The sequence below is a fragment of the Malurus melanocephalus genome, unplaced genomic scaffold, assembly GCF_030028575.1.
Source record: "Malurus melanocephalus ecotype Western Australia unplaced genomic scaffold, MMel_1.1 scaffold_36, whole genome shotgun sequence".
NCBI lineage: Eukaryota > Metazoa > Chordata > Aves > Passeriformes > Maluridae > Malurus > Malurus melanocephalus.
This window is the reverse complement of record NW_026623268.1, coordinates 1,317,393-1,342,263: the sequence shown is the minus strand read 5'-3', so window position 1 is coordinate 1,342,263 and position 24,871 is coordinate 1,317,393. Positions and strand designations below refer to the sequence as shown.

At 39.7% G+C, this 24,871-nt stretch overlaps 1 protein-coding gene across 1 annotated transcript; it reads left to right on the top strand.

Moving 5' to 3' along the window:
* The first annotated feature begins 563 nt into the window (after positions 1 to 563).
* ADGRG7 (adhesion G protein-coupled receptor G7) lies at positions 564 to 21,914 on the top strand. Its single transcript, XM_057364126.1, is given in 21 exon segments — positions 564 to 661; positions 1,643 to 1,731; positions 6,675 to 6,733; positions 6,735 to 6,813; positions 6,942 to 7,042; positions 7,625 to 7,731; positions 9,464 to 9,608; positions 10,084 to 10,175; positions 10,482 to 10,606; positions 10,677 to 10,783; positions 12,907 to 13,038; positions 14,329 to 14,441; positions 16,223 to 16,261; positions 16,263 to 16,496; positions 16,498 to 16,544; positions 18,107 to 18,179; positions 19,166 to 19,191; positions 19,194 to 19,320; positions 20,316 to 20,472; positions 21,679 to 21,777; positions 21,780 to 21,914. Coding segments are annotated over 21 exon segments (2,184 nt in total).
* Positions 21,915 to 24,871: the final 2,957 nt, after the last annotated feature.

Below are 24,871 nucleotides of genomic sequence, written 5' to 3'. Positions count from 1 at the left end.
KTAGCAGTTTCAGTATTAGTGGTATCTAGTGGCTAAATCATTGGGCCACATCCCAAGAGACCAGGACCCCATCCTTTGACTGCATTAATTCTGTACATTCTTGGCAAATCACATCAGCTTCTTGAATCCTGTTTTTCAAACTGAGATAGAATTGCTTTGGTAATTCAAAAAGCCAAACAATCTCCTTTCCTCATTAGTGAGAAACACCATATAAAAACAAGGTACTATCCCTACTCACACAGAGGGAATTAATCCACTGGAYGCTGATGACAAAAAAGACATGTTTATTCCAACTCATTCTTAAAATAAATCTATYTTCTTCTTCACTTTGACTGTGTTGACTTTCACCCTGGGCCAGCCAGCACCCCTCGCCAARGTACGTGCAAGTCTATTTTGAGGACCAGAGTCACTTCCCAAGCAGTAATAAACACACATGTGCCAAAACTCTTTTTTCCTATGTGGAAGAGAAAAGGTAAAGATTTTATCAGTAGACAAGTAGTTAATGGCTTATCCATGAATGTGTGGTAACCATTTCTAGCACTGCAGACAGCCTGCACTACACCATGCCTTCACTCCACTGGGACAGAATTTTGGTTGGAGTCACCTGTTGTGTAGTGACTGTGACCCTTTGTGTTTTGGCAGCTCCTCAGGTTCAAAGCAGGTAAGAAATTATTCTACCCCATTTGAACACTTTGGGTTCTTTTTCCTTTCCGTTTTACCCCACAGCTGCCTGCTTCTCTGTTTTGCTCCTTTCAAAGGAGTATCAGTCAGTCTTCCTTCCCACCTTTGCCTTTCCTTGCACTCATTTGCAGCCACACAAATCTCAGTTGCTGGAGCAGCTTTCTGCTGCTCTCTGTAAGATTTCCAATGGAAAGATGTTGTRTTTTGAAAAGCTGATGGCTTGTACTGGCATTTCTAGCAACACTGGGATGTTATTCTGCTATCACCAGAGACATCTGGCTGAAACACAACGACTAAATAACAAATGACATGAGCAAAAGCTGAGCAAGGACTGCCAGGAACAGAATCACCCCTGCCACGTGGTGCAGCCCTTATAGTTTGTAATAATCTTCCAGTTTTATGATTCCCATTAAAGAGTAAGAGGTTGAGCAATCCCTTTAGTTCAGTGTGAACATTGGAAATATACAATGGCACGTGTTTTTGGCAGTGCTGTTTACTTTTGAATGTTCTGGCCTTACTCAGTTTGTCAGTGTCTCAAAACACAGGCATTAAAATGTCAGAGCAAATGGCAATCCTCAGCTCCAGTTTTCTGCATTATTTGAAGCCAAACACCCAGTGCATATGTGTGCAATTTCCACTGGGAACCCTATTGGAAAGGATTACAACTCCATCCTTCACTTAGGGACCTGGTGAGATTGACTGTGAGGAAAGCTTGTTCTGTGGAGATCCCCCACATCTTGGATCTGTCTGTCTAGGATTGAGGTCCACAACTCCCCTTCCCTGTTGCAATTTCTGCTGCAGGATACCCCTTAGCCATTCAAGATTTGCCAGTCTCTTTTTTCAAAAACCTTGAAATTTTCAGAGCTTGCTGTTCACAGGAAATGCCATAATATATGCAGAAATGTCTAAGATCTGCAATTTCTTTGCTATTGCTTAGACCATGCCTTTTTGTTTCCTGAAGTTGTGGCAGTCAGTTCAACAGCTGCTTTGAAGAAAGCCCTCTGTTTCTGCCAAAAGACAGAATAAAAATTGTCACCTGTCCTGAAGTGGGTATAGAGGCTATGGCTAAGGTTGGGGCATGGGGTTTTCTCAATTCTGTCCTATAATGCCTGTCTTAACTCATCTTTATCTGATTCTTGGATGTGTAACTATCCATGTCCTCATTATTGTTCCAGGCCCTTCAGCACTGGCACTCTGGGGCTTTGTTTTGCCTTCTTGGCCCCRTGAATTCCTGCAGAAGTAATTTGGGGTTTTCATGGGCACAACAGCTTGAACTTTTGGCAGCCTGGAGGCCACACTGCTGCTTATTCAGCATCTGCTCAAAACTATTMCCACCTACACTGTTTTGGGARCACAAATTCATGYTTGGAWGCTTTGACCCCATATTCATGAYATTGGTTTAGGGGCAAGYGACYKAGTACATGGGWRAGATTATGGGTGATATGTATTTTTYAGCTGAGGCTTCAAAYATATCAGSTTTRTTTCTTTCCTTCACCAAATGAAATAGATACATTGTTTTATRCACTYCTTAATGWATACACATATATATAATATATATMTMTTCTTTATTTGCACAGGCACTACAGAACCCATGGAACCTCCATCCTCCTGTCTCAACAGTGGCAGCTGTGGGGATGGGCCTGGGTGTGCCCAGAGGAGTGGGTGGGATCTCTTTGTCATAGGGGTGGGATCTCTTTGTCATACAAGCCAAGCAGCGTGGGCAGCCTCATTTCTGGGAACCCCTCCCCTTTGGGAGACCCCTGACCTTTTGTGCTGCTTAGACCTGCTCAGCAGGGTCTGATCCACAAGCAGTGCCGTGCCTCTTCTTGCTTGCTGACGCTGTATTTTTCACCCACGTCAAAGGAATAACGTATCTGGGGAAGACATTACATCCTTCAAGAATCTATGGCCTGTTTCTAGCCAATTTGGCCTTTGAATTCCCCTGCTTGAAGATCAGAGTTGAAAATGTGATTCAGATCTCAGTGCCCAGCGCTGCTCTGTTCGGATTTGCCCTGTGTTTAAGGACACCATGAACCTCAGCACCTGCAGAACAATGCCTGCCTTCAGCTCCTGCTGCTGCTGGCTCTGCCCTTGGATGAGTCAAATTTCCTAAACCTGGAACAGCACTGTCCTGGTGGACTCCCATTTCAGTCCCCTCTGCTCATTTTTTCCAAGATCAGCAGCCCACAGTGGGGCTGGTGTGACACGCAGATTCTCTGTCATGGGCCAGCTGTGCTTTTGTCAAATGATGTGACGTATTTGGGCAGAAGGATGTCAAAATACCTGCAGCTCATCCAGGAAAATGTGCTTGGGGAAGACTGCTAGGTAGGTGGAAAGTTCAGGTCTTCCCTGTCATTTCCCTTATGACAGAATGGGCAGCACTTCCAACAGACAATGATGGATTGAATGAGTTCATGATTGATTGGAACATTTGGGCAAAGTGTTTCAGAGAAGTTGGCTTAAATGAAATAATCATGGCTGGGATTTCAGCACTGGAAACACAGCATTATGTTCTCTGCTTTAGTGTTCTGTATTTGATTTGTTGTGAATTGACTTAAATAATAGATTTTAATAGCTGCAGTTATTAAAACACACAAGGTAACAATGTTTGGACAGACATCATTAACTTGAAATCATAACAAACATTGAAATTACAAACTTTGAATTTTACTCTGTTTTCCTGAGGAATGTTTATAATGTGCAGCTGTCTGCTATTCCATCTTCTTGGCACCTTCTTTAACTTGCTGACCAGTTTCAGCTGAATTTACTAGGTGGTTACGGATCTTAAAGATCTCCAAATCTGATGAGTTTTGAGCATATCACTAGGTGGGTACAGAGGCCCAACCCTATAAATATATCAAAGAGGAGAAGGAAAGGACATTTATGGCATCAGCAAGGAGGGGGAGGCCACAGGGCCAATCAATCCAGTCTATTCACTATGATGCATAAACTATGCATGAGATTTGTCTCCTCTTCACCAGCTAACAAAATGAAGATGTATATTTTATGTACTGAAAGTGTAAAGATGGATCTAAGAGGTGAGAGAGTCTGAGCCATGAATGGGCGTGGAATCATAGTGCTGAAGGTGTTGAGGAAGCTGGAAGAGAATGCATTCAGGTGTTGGTAGCATGCAAAAGGTGATCCAGTTTATTGCCAGGAAAGAGAGCGTGGCATGCAGGGTCAACAGCTTTTGTAACCCAGTTACTTTTGTTCCAACAATCATGAACTATTTCCACTTGGCTCATAATTTGCTGCTTTAGTACATTATGTCATGGTTGTTTTCTTTCACAAATCATGACAAAGGGTCTGGTTTTCTTCTTACTTGTGTTTTTTCTGGGTTTTTGTTTTGTTTTGGGTTTTTTTGTTTTGCCTTGTTTTAATCTGGAGTGATACCAATGAAGTTAGAATATTTGCAAAAATTACAGATTTGCATCAGTGGGAAAATTCTGTTTCAGATGGAATCTCTTTTTTAAGTCTGAAACCAAGCAGTGTAAGTATATAAACCARCCCAAACCACTTTCAGGCCAAGGCTCGAATAACTAGAAAGGGAAAAAAATATAGCTTGAATAAGTGCTCATGTGTGAGTACCTATTTGTGTGGGAATGCAGATGCGTCCTTATGTGTTCACAGCAACTCATTCTTGGCTTTCTTCCATTAGAGAGAAGGCAGGATCATCACAAAAGAATTCAAATCCATGGGTCTAGAGAGAATTCATTCAAGACAGCTGAAAAACCTGAMTGATGTCCCTGTGTGACTCCTGTCACCTGTGGTGATGAAGAGAGGCCACAGAGAACTTGGAAAAGGCCCATATTATCACCTTTAGGAAAGGCAAGAAGGAGATGTGGGGGAACCACAAGGCAGTCAGGCTCACCTCAGGTGCTCACAGCATTTTGGAACATGTCCTCTTGGAGGCAACTTCCATTCATATGAGAGACAAGAGGATAATCAGCAACAGCATGGATTTACAATCAGGACCAATCTGACTGCCATGAAATAACTGCATGTAGGCAACAGAAGAGTAACAAGATGTAATACCCTCTGATTTTAGAGATGTCTCTCAGCATTCTCGTTTCGTGGGTGAAGACCCACCATTGGTTTGGGTGAGTGAAAATTAACTCAGCAGCCAAGCTCACCAGGTAGCGATCAGYGCCTTGCTCAGAAAATTGTAAAAGTAGAGCAACTTGCTGGTCAATAATAGTGCAGAATGGTTCAGTGTCTTCATCAAAGCCCTGAACTATGACCCAGCATTTCCTGTCAGCCGGTGATAGTGACCCTGGAGAGGGGCAGAGACGTTGCTGACACAATGGCAGAGTTTCGATACAGAAGAACGTAAGAAACCCAAAGATCATTCCAACAAAAACCTCACAGTGTCCAACAGGAATAAGTGCCCATCTCTGTGCCAAGGACATTGGCACAGCTCAGGAACTTGCTGGCTGAGGAGCAGACCTGCTGGAAGCTCCCTGGGAGTGACAGAGGGTGCCAAGGTCAACACAAGCCAGCAGCGCGTGGTTCTCTGAAAACACGGTGCAAGAGCAGCTGTATTTGAGAGGGGCAGGGTAATGGATGCTTCCACCCTGCCCTTCTTGGCACTGCTGAGAAGGGAAATACAAGCTTCRTTTTGCCACCTGCAGCCAGGGTAAGCAGGCTTAGGGAAGCTGCAGAGGGTTCAGCAGGACGCAGTGAGGTCAGGGAGGGGCTCTGTGGCTTTCAGGGAGCAGRGCAGGGAGCTGRGCTTGGTCACTGTGCTGAAGAGGRGACTGAGAGCAGGGCTGACAGCAGCCCTGGTACAAAGACCATCGACCCCAAACCTTCTCAGTGACACCAAAATGTAAAGTGACACACAGCGGCCACAAACTGCAGTTTGAGATGCTGAGATTGAGCATGAAGAGAAATGCTTGCATTCCAAAAGGCAGCGTGTCACTGCAGCATGTCTGCTGGCGAGGATGTGGAGCCTCTCTTTGTCTCAGATGCCCCCCAGAGCCTCCTTCCACCAGGGATTTTTGAGACACCTTGTCCTGCTCRCCACATCCTGGCAAGCAAGGTTCAGGTGTGGTGCTGCAAGCAGACCTCATCTTTGCAGCATCGTGCATCCCTATTGATTGATCCCAATCAATAATAATTGATTGGTGTAGAGGGGAAGTGTCATTGTGCAATGGGAAACCGAGACCCTGTAGAAAACCAGATCCACAGAAAGTGAAGTGAGCCTGTGCCAGAACACAGAGAACACCCCCGTTTTCCTAAGCCCCCTCACGACCCTGACCATAAATATGCTTGGAGTCAGACCTGCCAGTGGAACAGAGTAAGCTGAAATGTGTTCAGAATTAGCMAAAGTTAGCAAAAACAGGATGTTGCAAGTCATAACATGAAGCAAAATTTTTCTGCTTGTGTGCTGTAGTATTTTTTTCGAGTGTTTGCAGCTTTKTGAGGTAAATTTGTGTTAAGTTATAGCAGTATGGTACATGGGAATGTAACAGGCTGCTATTCTGATCACTGAACTCGTCATTCTGCCTTTATGGGGTCTGGGGTGGTCAGCCTGTCCCAGTCCAGCAACAGTGGGGCAGCAACTTCCTGCACCAGAAGCYGTATCTGACCCATCATGGTTTAGATCACCAAAGGACTGCTCCTCATTAACTGTTTGAAAATATCTATTTTTGCCCCCTGCTGTATTCTGTGGCATTGGGTTACCAAATCTGATTTCTGCCTGGGTATCAAGACACCAAAGGTGAGGCTTTGTAATATTTTACAAATTTTCTAGGACTAAAGCAGAGATGACAAAAAGTATGGGCTTTTAAGAATTCACTGACTTCTAAAATAATACTTGTGGCAGCTTAGCAGCTTGAGTTTAGACAAGATTTACCAAAGTGCTTTTATTTCATTTAGGGCAAAAGATTCAATGAACTTCTACTGTCCCAGTACTATTTTATGTTTGAAAACTGACCCTTATGCTAAAAATATTTAATCTGGGTATATATTATTTTTTTCTTTTTGTGCAGTCAATTTTTGTGACYACACTACTGAGACAGTGAACATTTCTGAAAGCAACATAAAAACCTCTTACTTTTGAAAGGATWATAGTGGACAAATATGGCCACTTCAAAGAGAAATGTGAACCTGATACCATAAATGGTATGTGTTTCTTTCCTTTTGTTTCCATTTCCCAGCAGTAAATGTAAGGTTTGTGAAAGATGTTGGATTATTAAACCAGAGAGGTCTGTTGTGTGTATGGGTGAGAGTTTCCATACTAAATGTAGATATTTCAGCTTTTACAAAAGTACAGACAATGCTTCAATAGCAATCTGGGTGCTCCAGAGTAAGTAAAATTCCTAMTTTGAAGTCCCCTTAAGTTCTGAATTGCAATGAATATCCTTAACACCACAGGCAATCTTAAATTATTATTTAAACAGTCTGAGATTCTGCATCATCATAGGGGAAAAAAAGGGGGAGTGGGAAGAGAAAACTGAGGGAGGAAATATATATGTTATGTTCCTCAAAGATTTGCAGAAAGCAAAATAAATTATCAAAGTCTTTTTCAGTGGCATTCTTGCCACTGTGTTTGCTTTGTGTCTGCTTTGCAGATGGCCTGAATTTCCAATGGTCATTATTTTATTTTCTTGGTTTTGCCTGAAYCCAGCATCCCATTTTGTATTTCTTAACTGGGCTGCATTTTTCTAAGTCAGGTTCCCAGGTCACAGCAAGTRCCTGTGAATGGAGGTGATGCCAGCCCAGGATACCAAATCAGCAAGAATGTGAAAGGGATTTGTAGAAGACTGGCACGAGGGGGATAGTGACATCAAYATGTTCAGAAGATTTAGGAGTGAAGCCTTTCCATTCCATCCTGTGATCAGCTGAACATGGATGGAACACTTCTGGCATTCAAGAATCCAAATTTTAACTCTCTGGTATGAATGGCATCCATAAAATCCCTAAAATCCATAAAATCCATAACCTCCTAAGTCTAGCTCTGAGGCTTAGCTCTGCATTATCTGCAAAATGTGGAGAGCTGAACATGACTAARCACATTATAGAGGCTGCTTTCCTTCTTCTGCTTCTGTGTTTCATTCCCTTATAACTAGTCCTAAAAGAAAAAAGAAAAAGAAATTTAAATTTCACCAGCTACAGTCTCTTTATATAAAAGAGAAGTCCCTTTCCTCGTGCATTTTTGCTTGAMTACTGAACCTTCAACCCAATGCTTCACCTGCTTGGATCCTTTCCTGASAAACTCTTCAGCTCAATATTACCTTTTTCCAGTACATGGCCTTCATTAAATGGTTCAAAGTAATATATAATATTAGCATTAATTTCTAATGCCAGCATGGTGTGACGTCCTGCTGCCACCAGTAAGGCAGGGTTTTGTTGGGAGCTGTGATGTCGGGCTGCCATCTAGTGAGCTGTGGGCTGCTTGGGGAGCTGGGGAATGGGAGGAGGAGGCATTCATGCTACTGATCCAGAGCAAGGTTCAAAAGGATTTGGCTACTTTTAAATGGAAGTATTTATTTTGAATCCAAGATCATGCTGTAAGACAGAAGCAAGAACAGTGAACATGCATTCATGAGGTACTGTTGGTCCATGATGCATATGCAGATGTTTTCAAGTCAAATATTATCATCTCCAGTAATTTTAAATGCAAAGTTCCTTCCTCCCTAGGCAACGCATTCACCTTTCTTACTTACCATTCCAAGCTTTATCAATGTTTCAAAGCTACATGATAGAATTAATCCTGATTTTGGTAGCTACCCAACACAAATAATTTGAGAACAATTCAGTTGTTGAAGCAAYTCAGTAGAGTTATTCATTGACAGGATTAGGAAACAGATGACTTGACCCAATGACTGGCAGATTTTCTGTCTCTTATTGTTATCCAGCCACACCTCATATGTCACAGAACTAATGCCTCAACTTTTTTTTGTGTGTTTAGACTCTTCAGATGCTGATTTACCCTCTATTCATTCAGTGCTAACTAACTCCAACTGGATCCAACCTGTGCTTATAGCAATTTTTATTAGTACCTCCAGCGCTGGAATATTTAGTTTGGTTTTTTTTCCCATTTATTCCAAGCTGACACTCTGCATAGTGCACTGAAGTGAGGACAATGGCCTCAGTGCAGGTTACAATGCTGTGTTGAAAGGCATGATTGTTCCAGAGGACATTTCTCAAGCTTCTCTGATGGCCTTCCAAAAATCCTCTTGTGGTTATTTAAGGAACAATGAAAGGTGTACAGGAGTTTGTAGACTCAGAACTCAATGACCTCAAGACAAATGAGAGGTCCTGGGGCTGTCTAGAACTGCTTCATGGCAAGCTGTGGAGAACARCGGGGTCAGGCTGTTCTTTAAGGGGTGAAGTTTTAGGATGGGTGCCCACAGAATCAAGTGGCAAAATGGGAAATTCCTATTAGATAAGAGAAAAATTTTCCCCTTAGCGCTGGTCAAACATGGGCAGTTTTCTGAGGGAGGATATTGAAAGTGAGCCCCTSAGCAGCCTGGTTTCAGCCCCTGCTGGACTAGGGCACCTCCAGGGCTCCCCTCCAACCCAATATACTCAATGGATCCATGAAAACAATTTCTAGGGAGAATTTTCAAGAACCACATACTTGACATTAACACAAACATTTTAGACCACCAATTACTTGTATGTTTTTATTTTGCGTGAGAATGTTATAAAAGTGGTGAGTCTTTTCCCTTTTCTCTCTTTATTTATTTATTTATTTGTTTATTTATTTATTTATTTATTTGTTTATTTGTTTATTTATTTATTTATTTTCTCTTGAATAACATTTTCCTCACAGGTTGAAACTGAGGGCTCCAGCAAGGTTTCAGTTATTGCAAATCCTCACCTCTGTGCCAGACCAGCTGACCCCACAGAACATCACTGCTGCTGCAAACATCACAGTGCAGATTATGAAAAAGCCAAATGTTTCAGAAGAYTTTCAGGTGAGTCTTATTAGGACAAAAATAAGACTTAATATTTGGGATATCAATTCTGTCCCCCCTCTACCAGCAGAAAAGACACAACGGTACATAACACCACAAATAATTTTGCCATTTAGCAGAGTTATTGAAGCATTCCCGAGCATGTACTTACAGAATCACTGTTGGGTCTGTTCTCAGAGCCGAATGTAAATTCATCAGCTGTTTARATGTATATCTGAAATTTTAATACGAGCATCATTTCATGTTTAAGTTGACAATTTAATCATTACACACTAAATTAATAAAAGTGTGGCATTTCTGAAACCATTGGCACAAAGCTTGTGGTCTYTTGAATGTCTTCCTTTACTTTTCTACTCTGTGGTGAACTTTCAAGCAATGCTTGTTAAGTGTTCTTACTTTGTCCCTTCAGGTGATAGAACATGGGAGATTTATTCAATTACATTTAAATATTGCCTTTTTTTTCTGCTTGTCTCAGGCATCTGTGGCAGTCATGGCTGCAGTGAGTCATCTCTAGGATGCCAACAAAACAGAATTCATCCACAATAAACTTGTCAATACTATAATAAGGTAACTTCAGCTTTTGCCATTTTCTTTAGATGTCGTCAACTGCATTTCCCCTTCGAGTTCAGGATGAAAGTGGTTCATGAACAAGTCAAAATAATTTTAGCATTCAACTCCAATGTGTAATTTCCAATTTGCACCAATATAAACATTGCTGGATTCTYCTGCTTTAGAGAAAGGATGGGGGTAGGAAATGAGGAGCACTTSCCACTGGAGAACCAATCAGGGTGGAAGTTTTCATCAGAAACTGAACCTGGAGCTATGTAATAACAAATAATGATAACTTTTATCCYGCTCATTATTTTGATGTAGCCTCASGAAAACAGTGGAGGAATTTTCTTTGACTGGCAACACCTCACAGCCCAATGTTGCAATCCAGTCTGCTCCACTGAAATTAAGCTCATCTGTGATTCTGTTTTTGGCACAAAGTRAGTCCTGTATGTTGTTGGATTTACCTGGACACAGCAGGATGAACCATAAATCCTAACTCATACACTGCAGATACAGCACTAGGAAAATATCAGCCAACAAAACTAGAAATACAGGAAAATGTTCCTGGGCTTACTGATGACCTCAGTACTAAAGTTCAGATATGTTCAACATTTGAAGTAACAGTAAGTTCTTTCTCCTTTTGAAAACTGCAGCTGGGAAAAATTTTGAATGAATACTAAAAATATCCTTTGGGGGAAAAAAAAAAACCTTAGCTAGTTGGTTTTCATGCATGCTGATGCCTGGTACAAGAAATGTACATGTCAAATGAGGTGGATAATCTAATTTAAAGAAGAATGCAAATTTAGATGTAATGGCCGGAATGCTTTTGGTGTTTGGGACTTTTTCAGTTGTTTTKTTTTCTGAAATTGAAATGTGTTGGATCTTTGACCATACCTTTACAAACACTGAGATCAAGAACAAGTACATACTTACTTTGCCTGAAATTTGAAGWTATCAACGATTTCAACTAAAATTATTGTCAAGTGTCAGCAAGGACATCCACAYCCTAACACCTACAAATTGGATTATTCACTTGGGATTTTTCCAATGTCTATCACTCACACTCGGCAGTGCTCAGAGGATAAATTGGTATTGATATGGAGAGGAAAAATAAAAAGGGTTTGTAGATAATACAGTTACATTAGTCTCACCTGATGTTCAAATCAGAGAGAGATCCAATCAGTCTTTCTTGATCTTAAATCAAAAGCATAAAATCAATAATAAAGTCTATTACATAATATAGGATTTGCTTCCTCACTTAWGCTACAATTAAGTGATTTGAATCACATACACGAGTTCTAATTTGCTAGAAGTGTGCAAAAAACCCCACAGTCAAAAAGTGAGATCTGAAGGCAAAACCCCAGGCAGYCTCTTATCTTCTGACTTCCCACTAACAGTAAATGTCTCTGGTGTGACTATTCCTCATTTAGTGTTATTAAAAGCCCAGCCATTTGGACTGTGTGCATATATTGGGATTTAGGATATTATTTTCCTCCTTTACCAGTATTTTCCCAGAGAAATAATATTAAGAGAAGGATAATAATTATTTTCACTCGCCACCTCAGCAAAAATTGAAGATGTCTTTTGACAGTCATGGGAAGAGCAGCTGTTCCTTACTACTTGCAGATTCTTAAAAAAAAAAAATTCTAAACAGAAATCTGTAAGTGCTGAATATGTGCAACAGCACAGTGTAGGCTTCTCCAAAAGCATCAGCTTTTCTGATACCTGCTTATCTGTAACTGCTTTCTTCCTTGCCTTGCAGAGGTTCATCAGACAGTGGCAGAGTTGGATTTGTTCATTTTTCATGCTRTCTTTTAACTCCTACTTCCAGTTAAAACCATTGTGTGCTTTGACTTCCTCCACCAGGAACTGATTCCAGATGTTCCTGCTTTCTTGCAGGAAATGCTCTATGTGAATGTCCATTTGCCAAAACCCCTGAATTTTTAGGTAATATGTATTCATGTTTAGCATGGTTTCTCCAATAAATAGTAGGTGGCTTCTTCTTACAATATTTAACAAAGCTTTTAAGCTCAAATACATACATATGACAGATCAGTAATGATCAGCATGAAACCACATGGTTAAGTGATCCAGAAAACATGTAACTTATAAGAAAATTACTGAAACAAACTTATAATTTATTTTTTAATCACACTTTTATTCACAGTTTTTAATTGAACTACCTAATACTGTGAATGGTTTTGTTCACTTCTTATTCATGGTCCAATCTGCTTGTTGCTCTTTCAAAAGAAGTTCTAATTGCAGTACTGGGCAGAAGTGTGTAGTCTGAAAATGACTGCATGTCATTGGATATGTGAGTGACTGTGCTGCAGAAAAGGAGGGGGTGGATCACTGTGTTTATCATTRTTTGCTTCCTGTTCCCATATGGATTCAGCTCCAGTTGGCAGCAACACAGTGCTACCAGTAACTGAAAGGTGTTGTTTGGCTTCTACTGGCAGTTATTTAATGCTTGGTCAGTGGGAGCCTGAATCCCAATTACCTGAATAATTCATAGAAATTGGTAATTTCATTGGCAATCTTTGACTGAGAAAGGCACATAAAGTAACTTCAAAATGCCAAATTACACTATTGTTGATATAATTCATAAGGTTTACTGGAAACCCATAAATCACTTAGTAGCTGTCAGCTCCCCTTTCAAAATCAAATGTCTGTCAGCACACACTTTGCTGGTGCATATCTCTGTGTTTCTGTAGCCACTTTTTCTCCTTGCAATCCCAATCCCTAGAACGACACATCCGACCTGCAGCTGTGTGATCATACCTATGACTTTTGGGATCACACTGCTGGCTGTGCAAAAGGGAGAGACCAGTTCTTGAGATGCAGGTGTAACCACACCACTAACTTTGCTGTTCTGATGGCAGGGCATTGTCCTTTCGTGAATGRGAAGGGTCTGGGGCTGTTTAATTTTTTTTTTGTTGGGTTAGTTGTTTTCGACTCTGAGATCAGCATGGCAATATAAGGGAATAGGTGCACTCAGCTAGAACATAAAGGAGTTTATGATGTCCCCATGTACTTGTTCCTGCTCTGCAGCAGATCTGGAAAATTGGGCAAGTTGTGGCCAAGCTGCTGAACAGCCAAATGCATTGTCAAGTCCTGGCTTCCTCTGACAGGACCTGTGGCTGTGTCCTCCTSCTTGTGCAGCTCCACAGCAGGGAAGGGCTGCCCTAATTCATTCCCCTTGCTCAGCTGCTGTAACCTCCAGCTCTGCACCTCCATTGCTGCAGCTCGTGTTAAATGAGGGTTTGTCTAACTTGTCCCCAGACAAACAGCAGAGAAGCCTGGAATCTGGGCTAACTGTGGCACTGCCTTGTACTGGGTAAATAACCCAGAGGATTTAGCATTAACTACTCCCTTCACTTATATGTTTATAAAACCACTTGYTCTGCAAATATTAAGCTTTTATAAAGTTTTATTCATTGCCCTCTTGCAGTGACAAGACTATTTAGGAATAGAAATGTCTCTTTCTGACATTTGCTATTCTTTCACTGTTTATTTCAGCTTCTGTAAACAAAACACACCCGGGACAAAATCACATATCTGTGGTCACTAACTTCAGSACCAGGATTTCAGAGTTCATTTTTACTCTGTCTTCACAGAACAGCATTTCCATTTTTGTACTATTTACTTGTTTCTGTAATGTTATGTTATGCATGTCCTTTTTGCACAAAGTGACTGTATTCTAAAAAAGATTCCCATCTGTTTATGCAATTGAAAGACTATTTTCTATTTCACTGAATACATTTACATTGACTTGCTGCTTTATTGTCACTATACAAACATAGACTGGTTTCAATCTATAATTCTTTGTAACATCTTATCATAGACCAGGAAGCCAAAATTCAGAATGCTCAGCAGTATGAAAACTTAAGGCTGCTTTGTCCAGGCTGTCACCTTGCATTTTAATATGAATAATTTAATTTGTTATTTTGATTAATGTTTGATTGATATTGTTAAATCTCTTTTTGGTGTTCTGCACAAACTTCTCTAGTTTGGGGTCCAGAGTGATTTTGTGTGACCTAGCATAAGCTAGCTGCCACATCATAACTTTACTGAAACATYCTTGTTTCTATRTGCAAYCAGAAACACAAACTTTAGAAAKAAATTTATCTCTTCTTATCTGATATAACTGATACAATTTGCTTTMTAGGCCATTCAGATCAAATATAAATATGCAAAGCCTTTGGATTRTATTTCTTATATTGGTGTTGGATTGTCCATGGCTGGTCTGGTTATTACCATTTTCTTTCAAATATTTACTAGGTAAGAGGGAAGATGTTAAACTGTAAGTGCTTTACAGTAAGTTGCAATATTTTGTTCTGTATATAGATTGAGGAAAACAATTAAAAGTAGCCAGTTTAGAACATATTGCAATGTTATTGATTAGCAAGTAATATTTTAAAAAATAGCTAAATCACATAGCATGGCTTGAGAAGTAAATGTGATTGCTGGTTAAAGTGCAGCCATGAGATGTCTCAGCTGTGCTTTTATCTCAAGATGAAACTCGAGCATTTTTGTTAATGTTATTATTTCAATGTGAGGAAATATATATAATTATATTAATTACACCTTAAAATAATTGAGCTTTRAAAAGTAATGACAGGGTATGAAAGAACTCAGTATGGTGACAGGCCAAGCTCTTCATGGGAACCTTTGGGCTTGGCTGCTGACAGGAGAAACCTTCCCACACTTTGGCAGGGCAATCACCCTGTGTGCTTCTGAGGACCAGGCAAAGGGGTGGTGCTTTTACCATGGGCTCCCATCACCATGTCCAACATCTGGGCAATGTCCCAGGGTGACATTTGCCCCATCTCCATGGGATAAGGGCTGTCTGCCATTTCTTTGCATTCCATGTTCCCAGCTGACAGCTCTGTTACTACCCTGTCAAGGCACAGACMACACAGACCCAGTGAGGCAGCATTGCTGCACAGATCTGTGATGCAGTTGAGCTTTTCAGTTCACTTATCTCACTCAATACTAGGCTTTAAAATTGTGTCACAGTGTTCCTACCAGCATGATCTCCCCCCACCCCCTGTGCATTACAATTTGTAAACACTTATTTTTTTTTTTCTAGCCAGTAGTGGCTTGTGCTACTGTTTTATTGTGAGTGACTTAATACAAACACAATTTCAGCARATTTCCTTGATGGATGTGATTTTCCTGGATGGCTTGTGATTAATGGTGTCCTGTGACTCCCCTCTGRACAATGTGCAAAGTCATGCCAGCAGAGCTGTTGTTATAACAGACAAATGCACCTTTCTCATCCTGCTTGCACTAATGTAGATTTGGAGCAATTCCAACAAGGTTAATGTTTTTATGACTGTAGGAGCTTCCAGACTCTGCCTTTTAAATGCATTTATCTATGATAATATTATATATATATATATATATATATATATATATGTATATATATATGCATAAAACCATACATTTATATATATAAATATATATACTATGGATAATATATGTAATGCCAATTGAGGTGGTGGCATCAGCATCCCCAGTAGCATTTAAGGAAAGACTGGACATGGCACTCAGTGCTATGGTCCAGTTTGTGTTGGTGTTATTCGGTCATAGCTTGGACTTGATGTTCTTGGAGGTCTTTTCCACCCTAATTGGTTCTCTGATTCTGAGATAAGATAAAGTTTGGAAGTGGAGATTTATTATTCTCTTGCACTTTGGCAAATGGTTAAAAATACCTGTTYTGTGCTACTTCACTTCTTAACACTGAAGGAAAGGATTCCAAAATGAGCAGAGGGGAAAAAATAAAATACATCACAAAGTGCTGTTAGTCAAGGCCTAGGTCAAAAAGGTGCTGGGTATTCCCTGTTCTAGGCAAAGTCAGACAAAACTGAGGGATTTGTTAAGTTATCTGAGAGTAATGTTGCTGTAATTCTGCAAACAAGTTATTGTTTCAGTTTCTGTCTGCATTAAAGATTCTACTCTCCAGCTTGCTTTTAATAAAAATAAAAAAGAGAAAATACTTCACAATTTTTCTTATTTTTCTCTGCTTTTTTTTCTCTTAAACATATTCCTACCAATAGGAAAACTCCAAAGTTATCTGTAACATKGATGTTAGCGAGTCTGTTTTTCTATGCTCATTTTAAACATCATCTTCATCTCCGGAAACTGAATTTCCAGGGAGTACAGCAATGATACCACCAGATGCTACCAGTATGATCCTTATGATGCTGCCAGCAACACTTGACTCACCTCTGATGTGGCAGATCCTCCTGCAGACTCCTGCTGCACAGCTTTGGCTATCTCACTGCACTATTTCTTTTTGAATTCTGCACAGTTGTACTTTTTGCTGCTCAGAGCCTCTGCCTGGACACTTCCTGGTGGCCACGTCAGCAATCGGGTGGGGTAAGAGCTAAAGTTGTCCATATGGCAAATTCTACAGTACAGAGGACATTCAGGGAGAGTTGTAAAGATAGGAAATCAGGAGAGAGCAATTAGCATCAGTGTCTCTGGGTTAGTGCCACGTGATTTAATAACCTCCTGCTGCTGCCCACTCTACTAGTATAACCTGAGCTTGTTTTCGTTGTCCTGACAAAACACTCGTAGTCTGATCACTGGTACAGCAACGTTTATCTTTCTGTTGTGTGCAGGAGAAATTTTCAAAGTAATCGAGACATTCAACAATCTGCTTCTTCCAATTATGTAAAAAAACTTTCAGTGATCACATTTGTGGACTGAAATTCCTGATGTAGAYATCTCTGAGATTCCCCATGACCTCAGCCAGAGCCTTGAATACATCCAAAAGCAATAAGTGGCTGATATTATTTGTTATATAGTATTTATTAATAARCAAATAATGCATTCTAAAGTAAATACAGCAGTTAGCAGCAACATTGCAAGCTGAAAGGGAACTACCTGGAGAATGGAAATATTCAGACAGATGCTCACTAGGTAAAGTGAAAATCTCAGCCTCTTGCAAGAAGCTCCTCTAATACAGTGCACAGGAACACCTGTCTTTTCCATATTGCATATTCAGCTTGAGTATTGTGTTGTTTCTGATTGCACCCACCAAGCAGTTKTCAATCCTCATTGTTTCATTATGATGTCTTGCATTTGTAGAAACAATTCCTCTAAAACATTTAGAATTTGGACAGCACATGCAAGCCAGAAAAAGTTCAGCAAAAGCTGCCTGGCTACGTGGCACTGTGCTGCCTCCATACGTATTTGCATGACAGCAATGCATTATGTTCTTCAGGGTGTCTTGTGACAAGTTTCACATGTCCAAACCAGCATGATTCTGATTCACTGCTTTTGGATCTCCTTTGAGAGCACAGTAAATGAGTGGCAATCTGGAAGATCTCTATTAGGGATGAAGAAGGAACAGACTTTAAGGAGCATGTTAATCACCAGGATAAAAACTTGTGCATGAGGTTCCTCCCCATGGGATGTGCTGCCTGTTGAACTGGTAGGCAGATGTGAAAGACAAGAAGTGAAGCAAAGGCATTAAGGAGGCAAACAAGCACAGCCAAGCTTCTTTCAGGGCAATAGTTATGCTCTGCATCAGTCTGGTATGCAATGTAATGGTGTTTGGTGCAAAATGTTCTTAAATTAGTTTCTCCAGAAGGTAGAGGGTAGGGCTGCACAGCTGTGATAAAGGAGCCCACTACAGCCCAGGAGGGACCTTGCTCTTTCACCACTGATGGTGGCTCAGGAAGCTCTATTGAAACTCTTTAATGGCAAAAATCAGCAAGTCATGGATATGAGCTGTCCTCAGGAAAAAAAAAAGCTCACAACCCTCAGTCCTGTCTTTTGTCTAGGCTACAGAAAATTCATTAACTAAATGCAAGGAAGGTGAAACACRGCTCTTAAAATCAATGGAATTTAGGAAACAAGAAGCTATTTATGTGGAAAGGARGTATGCCTATGCACCAAACAATAAATTGCTAAATGTCTGTCTTATAAATTAGGAATCCYTGCTGCAGTAGTACTTGGAGCTACTTACAGAGAAGGAAAAGCTTTGAACTACTGACAGGAAGAATTGTAAGTTCACATATTATAATAACACTTGCTATCCCATGTCTTTTGTGATGGCTTATTAGTAATACACTTGTAGGTTTATTGTTGGTACACTAATTTGTACATCTAAGTCCTCAAAAGAAATAAAACTCTTCACTCAATCTAGACATTCACTAGAACGAAACACATTTTCTCCTCACTAAGGATTTAGGCTACTGGATCTACCTCTGCCCTGAATCCCTCTGCAAGACTCTGCAGTCTCCTGTGATTTGAAATGCCAACTGCAGACACTCTTAGYCTAACTCATACTCCACCCCTTCATTTAAGGGCATAACTCCATTTCATACCTACATTTAATCCTCAAATTTATTTAAGGTCTGGGCATAATATCAATATTTGCCCTGTGGTTTTGGTATAGGTATTCATCTGAGTACCCACACAGCAAAGCAAGCTATCAGGCTTAMAATGTACCTTGGTTATAGTGAATGATATGAATAAAAAGGCATACTTCTTTAGRAAATGTAACACAACCTCCCTTCCACATCGTGGTCATGCTGTGGCACTCATTTAGAGAGTGTGGATTTCTAACTAGAGATTATTTGAAAATGAAAAAGAAAACAGGTAAAGCTTATTACAGGATAACGCTGTTCTTCTGAAATTGTCCTTGCTTTTTCCTTCAACCTTTGTCCATTAGATCTCCCTTATTACTCTTTACTATAAAATATATCCTAAAGATAAATGTGCATGTGATGGCCAGATATCTCTTTGGTTAGTTATATTGCACCTTTTTTCTTTACGCAGTTTGTTTGATGTATAATTTTGCATTTCCCAGAGAAAGAGAAACATGATTGAAAGCTCTCATTTCTCAAGGAATGATTGCCTTTCAGAGCTAAGTTAACAAAACCTAGAAAGCACTTTCAGGATGAAAATTGGAATATTTTGTTTTGTTTTGGTATTCTGAAAAATGTGTCTAACATATCTTTTGAAATGACCTCTCTTTATATTCAAAGTTGCTGGCTTGTGACAATGGACCAAAATCAAATTTCAGCATGCAGCAGTCCATGTTGCCATTCCTCTTGGCAGTAGCACCCACACTCCTGTTTAATATCTTGAYCTTCATCAAGATCAGTATCTCTGTGATACAGAAGGACATGAATTTGATAAGGTGAGATAGCACAGGACTCCTCAAGGCTTTCAGCAAATGTATTCCCCAGTCTCTTGTCATCAGCTCAGACTTTCTTGTCACAAACTCAGAATTTTCACAAAATCTTTTATTTAAAAAAATGTACAGTTTAAGCAGACAGAAAATTATTTCCATTTTTTACAATGGGTTAGACTTTCTTCAAGTGCATATCAATGAACACATTTTAGGCTTTTGTGCCCAGTTTTGGATTGCAGTGTCTCTTGACTTCAATGACAGTTATTCCCATTTTAAATCCATAAAAGTGACAGAAGAGCAGGTCTAGTCCACCAAGAATTATGAATTTCTGAGCACAGCTGAATACCAGGCCAGCTCTCGAGCAGCGTGAAGCAGATTTACTTGCTCAGTTTTTCATAAACATTCCATGTATTGTCACAGGCCAYATGTCACAAACTCTCAGTGTACCTGTATTATTTAAAAATAGATTGCTTTAATTGTTATTAATCCCATGGGACTGATCTGGTCAACAAAAGTTTGTAGCATTTCTTTGTTTCTTTATGTACAATTTTCATGGTTGGAGCAAACAAAATACCTTATSTCGGAGTAGGCTCCGGTTTGAGAGAAACTGGATATTCAAATTTCATGGGAAGCTAATTTTAACCTTGAAAAATAAGTACATTTGGATGAATTCAGAAGCATTCAAAGAAACTTATAGCTGACATGCTAATTTTCAATGTTTCTTGTTGCCTTGGTAAACCTTAATTTTAAAATTTAAAAGATACATCCAGGCTTTATACTCCAAATACAGATTAGTCTGATAAATTTGGTTGTATTTTTTTTTTTGGGTTTCTTCACTGAATGATATATCAAACAAATGTGGGAAGTGTATTTTTACAACTCACCTTAATAATATCTTTTTGCAATATAACCCTGAATAAATAGAAAGTTTAAAGCTCAAATAGATATCAAATTGTAGAGGGAAAGATTTAATAACTTTTTATCTGTGTGTGCACTTCTAGGAGTAAAAAGGATTCATTAATGAAAAATATGATTAGCACTCTCTCTGTAGTGGTAGTGCTCGGGATCACATGGACAATCGGGTACCTCATGTTAATAACTCATGAAAAAAAAAGTCTTGCTTTCAGCTATCTGTTCTGCGTTTTGAATGCTACCCAGGTAAAGTATTTAAAAATTCTGAGACTAATAGCTGAGATTTAAAAAAAGCCCTAGATTTATTTGTCTACAGCTTGGTATAGCATAGGAACTTGTTGGAAAGCAGTTACAGGTATTTGGAATTTTTGTTCAGAGATGCATGCTTCTCTGTCACAYATAAAACTCTTCCCTTTGTACAAATCAATGGGGGATTTTATTTCAAGGTCAGCACTGAAAAGACTGTTYTGTCTGAGTGGCCTCTCTTATACCAAATCATATATAAAATTAGTTTCAAAAAGGATATTGGGGAAAAAACTCTTCTGCACTAGTTATTGGAAAGAGTCCCAGGGAAGTAACCAGAGCTTCATGGCTCGAGGCCTTTCACAGTGATACTGCAAAAAAAAAGCCTCCAGGAAAGTGTCTGCCTCTTCTTTTGCSCCACAGGCCTGCTGGATTCCTGACCTTCTATTCCTATAAATGTCCCTTCATATAAGGCATATGAAATAGTTGGAGTAATGGATTCTTCATTATTACACCACTGGCTATTTTCTATGAAACAGAGGATTGGAAATAGGTGAAAATAAATCATTGCATCCTCAAACATTAAGTTGTTTATTATCAGTTTGATTTACTGAAAACTCAGTGCTTGTACACCAGTGATGACCAGATCTGAAAACTCWGTGCAAAAAGTCTGAGGTGATTATTGCTATGCTGATGGACAGATTATACTCAGGATTTAAAACTGAAATAATGAACAGGAAACAGAGATCCATTTATTTAAAACCATGAGCCTTTTTTTATTTTTTTTTTAACTTGGGATATTACTGGCTAATCCTTGAAATGAGAATTTAGAAAACAAGCTAGAGAAATGTTTAAACCTTTATTCCCTCTGTGTGAGTCTGARTGAAGTGCTGACAGGGCACACCACATTTAATGCTTATGCCATTGTCAGCCAGGTCTTAACCTTCATCCTATCTAGCAGGTAATCATATGATCCTGGGACTTCCTAACTAATCCATTACAATGTGCAAGCGAGGTGTCTACAGTTGGGAATCACCTGCATGGAATACTTTTCCTATTGAAAGTACTTATTGCATCTCAAGTTACTAATGTAATTGCTGGCAGTTACCAAAAATCATTTTATTGTTGATTTTCAAATCAAGTTAAGTTGACTAAACTTTTCTGGTTTTAACAGCAAAATATTTACTCCACACTTTCATTTTTCTACAGGGACTCCAGATTTGTATTTTGTACACTTTCAGAATACCACTCTTCARGAAAAAAGTTTCCAGAGTGTTTCCTGTTTTCCAGGTACCACTGTATCTGCATTTAAAAACATGAAAATGTTTCAAAAATCTCAGCCTGCAAAGCATTCACAGGAAACTTTCAGACCAACCCACACTTTTTCAGACAATATTTCCTTGTCTACCTTCCCTAACCAGAACTGGAAACGTGCAAATATATGAAATACAATCCTGCATCTTTCATGGTTTGTTTTGTACAGCTCTCACAGGTATTTCAAATGACGGACACACTTCTTCAGCTGCWGGTAGCTGGAGATAAATCATGAGCTGAGATCAACAGGAGAAAAAAAGCAGGAARATGTCATTACAAACCAGCCATGCAGCACCAGGGCCTCTTGGTGCTACTTGTACTCCAAGATCTTTGAAAGGCTCTGAGCTAATTGCAGATWTAGATCAATTGCAAATTGATTTTATACTCCAGTACAGATGTACAGAAGTTGCTCTGTTTATGCCTTTTGTATATTCCAGGCCTGTTGAACATGGCCAGTGCACTGTCACTCTCCTCTCCCTTTCATAAACAGAAATTCAATTTAATTAGAAACCAAAAGGTAAATCAACAAGCAGCATAGTTGTAACTACACTGTTACACATGGGACTTTCTGAGTAACTTCATACAAGTGTTTCATCAGTTCTGAAAAGTCCTCCATGTCTTGAAAATCTCTCTATGAAGCAGAAAATAAGTGTTCTCTAGCATTGATAAGCCTCCAAAAAGAGCACTCACATCAGATACAAGGCCAAAGTTCATCACTACTACTCCAGAAAAAGCAGAGGTCATTAAAAATTATCTAGGACAGGTAGTTCAGACTTCTTTTTTTTTTTGGACAGGAAGTTCATGTAACTGTGGGCATCTATTTTTTATTTGTAAATCCAATGTATAATGCTTGCTTTTGTGAATTCCTKCAATTTCCTTGAGAAATTTTCCTTTTGAAATCAGTGTGCATTAGGAAGGTTGACACTTGATTGTGTTGTAAAACACAGCTAGGCACTGTGAGGATGGCTCCTTAAATGAGTGGCAATATTTCCCATTCATTGATTTTTTTTTCCCACAAACAAAAGTCTTCTCTAAACAATATCCCATTTAACTTCAAACATGGCTCTTAAAAAAAAACCCACAAACTAATAAAAATATCATTTCCATATTATCCCAAAAAACAAGCAAGAAACCCAAGACTAATTTGAAGTATTGCATTGGAAGTGTTGACTTTTTTTTTTTTTACTGATTAAGCATCCTGTATCTAAGTATTTCAGATGTGAATAAAAAGTTGTTATAGCCAACATTGAACATATCTTGCTTAATAGAAAACAATTTCAGCATAACCCCACTCTCCCAAAATTATACATTTTACGGTTTTTTTTTCTTTCATCAAGGGGAAACCCAATTTCCCTTTGAACAGAAACAGAAGAAAGTAAAATGATTTTTTTCATGTTATATGCTACATTGCTACAGGAACAATAGTTCAGTTGTTATCTACACGTGGAATGTATTTATCTTCATAGTGWAGTGAACTTTGGTATTGTTTCTGATACGTGGGCTTTAGGGATCATGAAGTTTCTTGCTAATWCTTTGGAAATACTGCTTTGATAAAGAAATGGGTTGGAGAAGGACTAAACCACCAGTACAAAGGTATGAAATATGAGTGGCAGAAAGTATAATGGATAGAAAAGTCCAGTTTTTCAGATCTTTCCTATATCTTGTATAGCAAAGATTTTTCTTTCATTGAAAATGCCTAAATATTTTCTAAATATTTTGTAACAGTTAGCAAAGAAGCCTCATGTACCATGCCCCTCCTCCTCCTTGAAATGCTTAGAATTAAAAATTTGTATCATGTTCATCTTTTCTCATCTCCGTTTCAACTTCTCACCTCTGTTTTCAATCTGCTTACTCCTAGTTGGACCCTTTTCTAGGCAGGGACAGAGCTCTCAGCAGGGACAGATACTACAAGAATCAGACAACTCTTATATTCTTCTTGTCCTGGCAGAAAGCACTGTTTGGAAGCTCTGCTTTTCAAGATTTTAAAGAAAAAGGTATCTTTACAGAAACGCCTTAAACGCCAAGAAACAACTAAGCACAGCTGGGMTTTACATAGTTCTGCATAGGCACCTCTCTCTCGTAAGTACCAGCACAGAGTGGCTTCACTGCTAAACGAACCAAGGCAGCAGAAATGTCAAATATCCCAGAGCAACATGAGATCCAGTTCCCATAACTCTTGAGAGAGGCACTCTTAGGAATCCATTCCCGCACCTTTGGTTGACTACACTCAGGAAATTAGCTGTAGATTCATGTTTTTTTCTCTTTGAGGGAAAAGCTCTGAATGCAAACCAGGATTGAGTGTGTGAGAGTGTGTGAGACAGAGTACGTGACCATGTGTGTACGATAACAGCGAATGCCTGGATGTGGCCATTCGAGGATGAATGGCTCCTGTGTGTGGCAGGCAGCGTCCGACAAGTACAGGGGAATTTTATGGCCCTTTTTTTCCCCCTGAGTACCGCTGTTGCCTTGAAAGGCCAGTTTTTAATAATGACACAGACACGGTTAAGGGGATAAAAAGGGTTTTACCTTGGTATTCGGGATCCCAGGTGCACAACTTGATGGCAGAATGCACACCCGTGTACAGCACAGGTACAAGTTTTATAGGTTTCAGGAATTAGTATATCTATCTAGGATTCCCCAATAAGAAACTTAACAAATGCAGTAATGTCCCCCTATTCTAATGAATCCCCCCCCAGATGAGGCCAGAGCCCAGTTTACACAAGATGTTCTGGACAGAAGGCTTCACCCAAGGCTGGAGTCTCGGGTTTAAGATAGCACAGGGCACACTGACTCCTTCCTCAGGATGTTTGGTCTCTCTGCCCAGCAGAACTCCTAAACTCAGCTGGAATATCAGGCTCCAGGAATTACAAGCATGTGGGCTAAGGGGTACAGGCGGATGCATAGAGGGTAYAGAAAGCGTAAGAAGGAAAAGCAAAAATCATCAGGCATCACCGCCAACCTCTGAAGGCCAAAGCTCATATTTAGAGAGAAACCCTCTGCCAGAGCGTGGCCTCTCTGCGAGGGAGCGCTGAGGTGGCACGGTGAGAAAGACGGAGCCGCCATATTGGCCGCCATGTTGGCCGCGGGG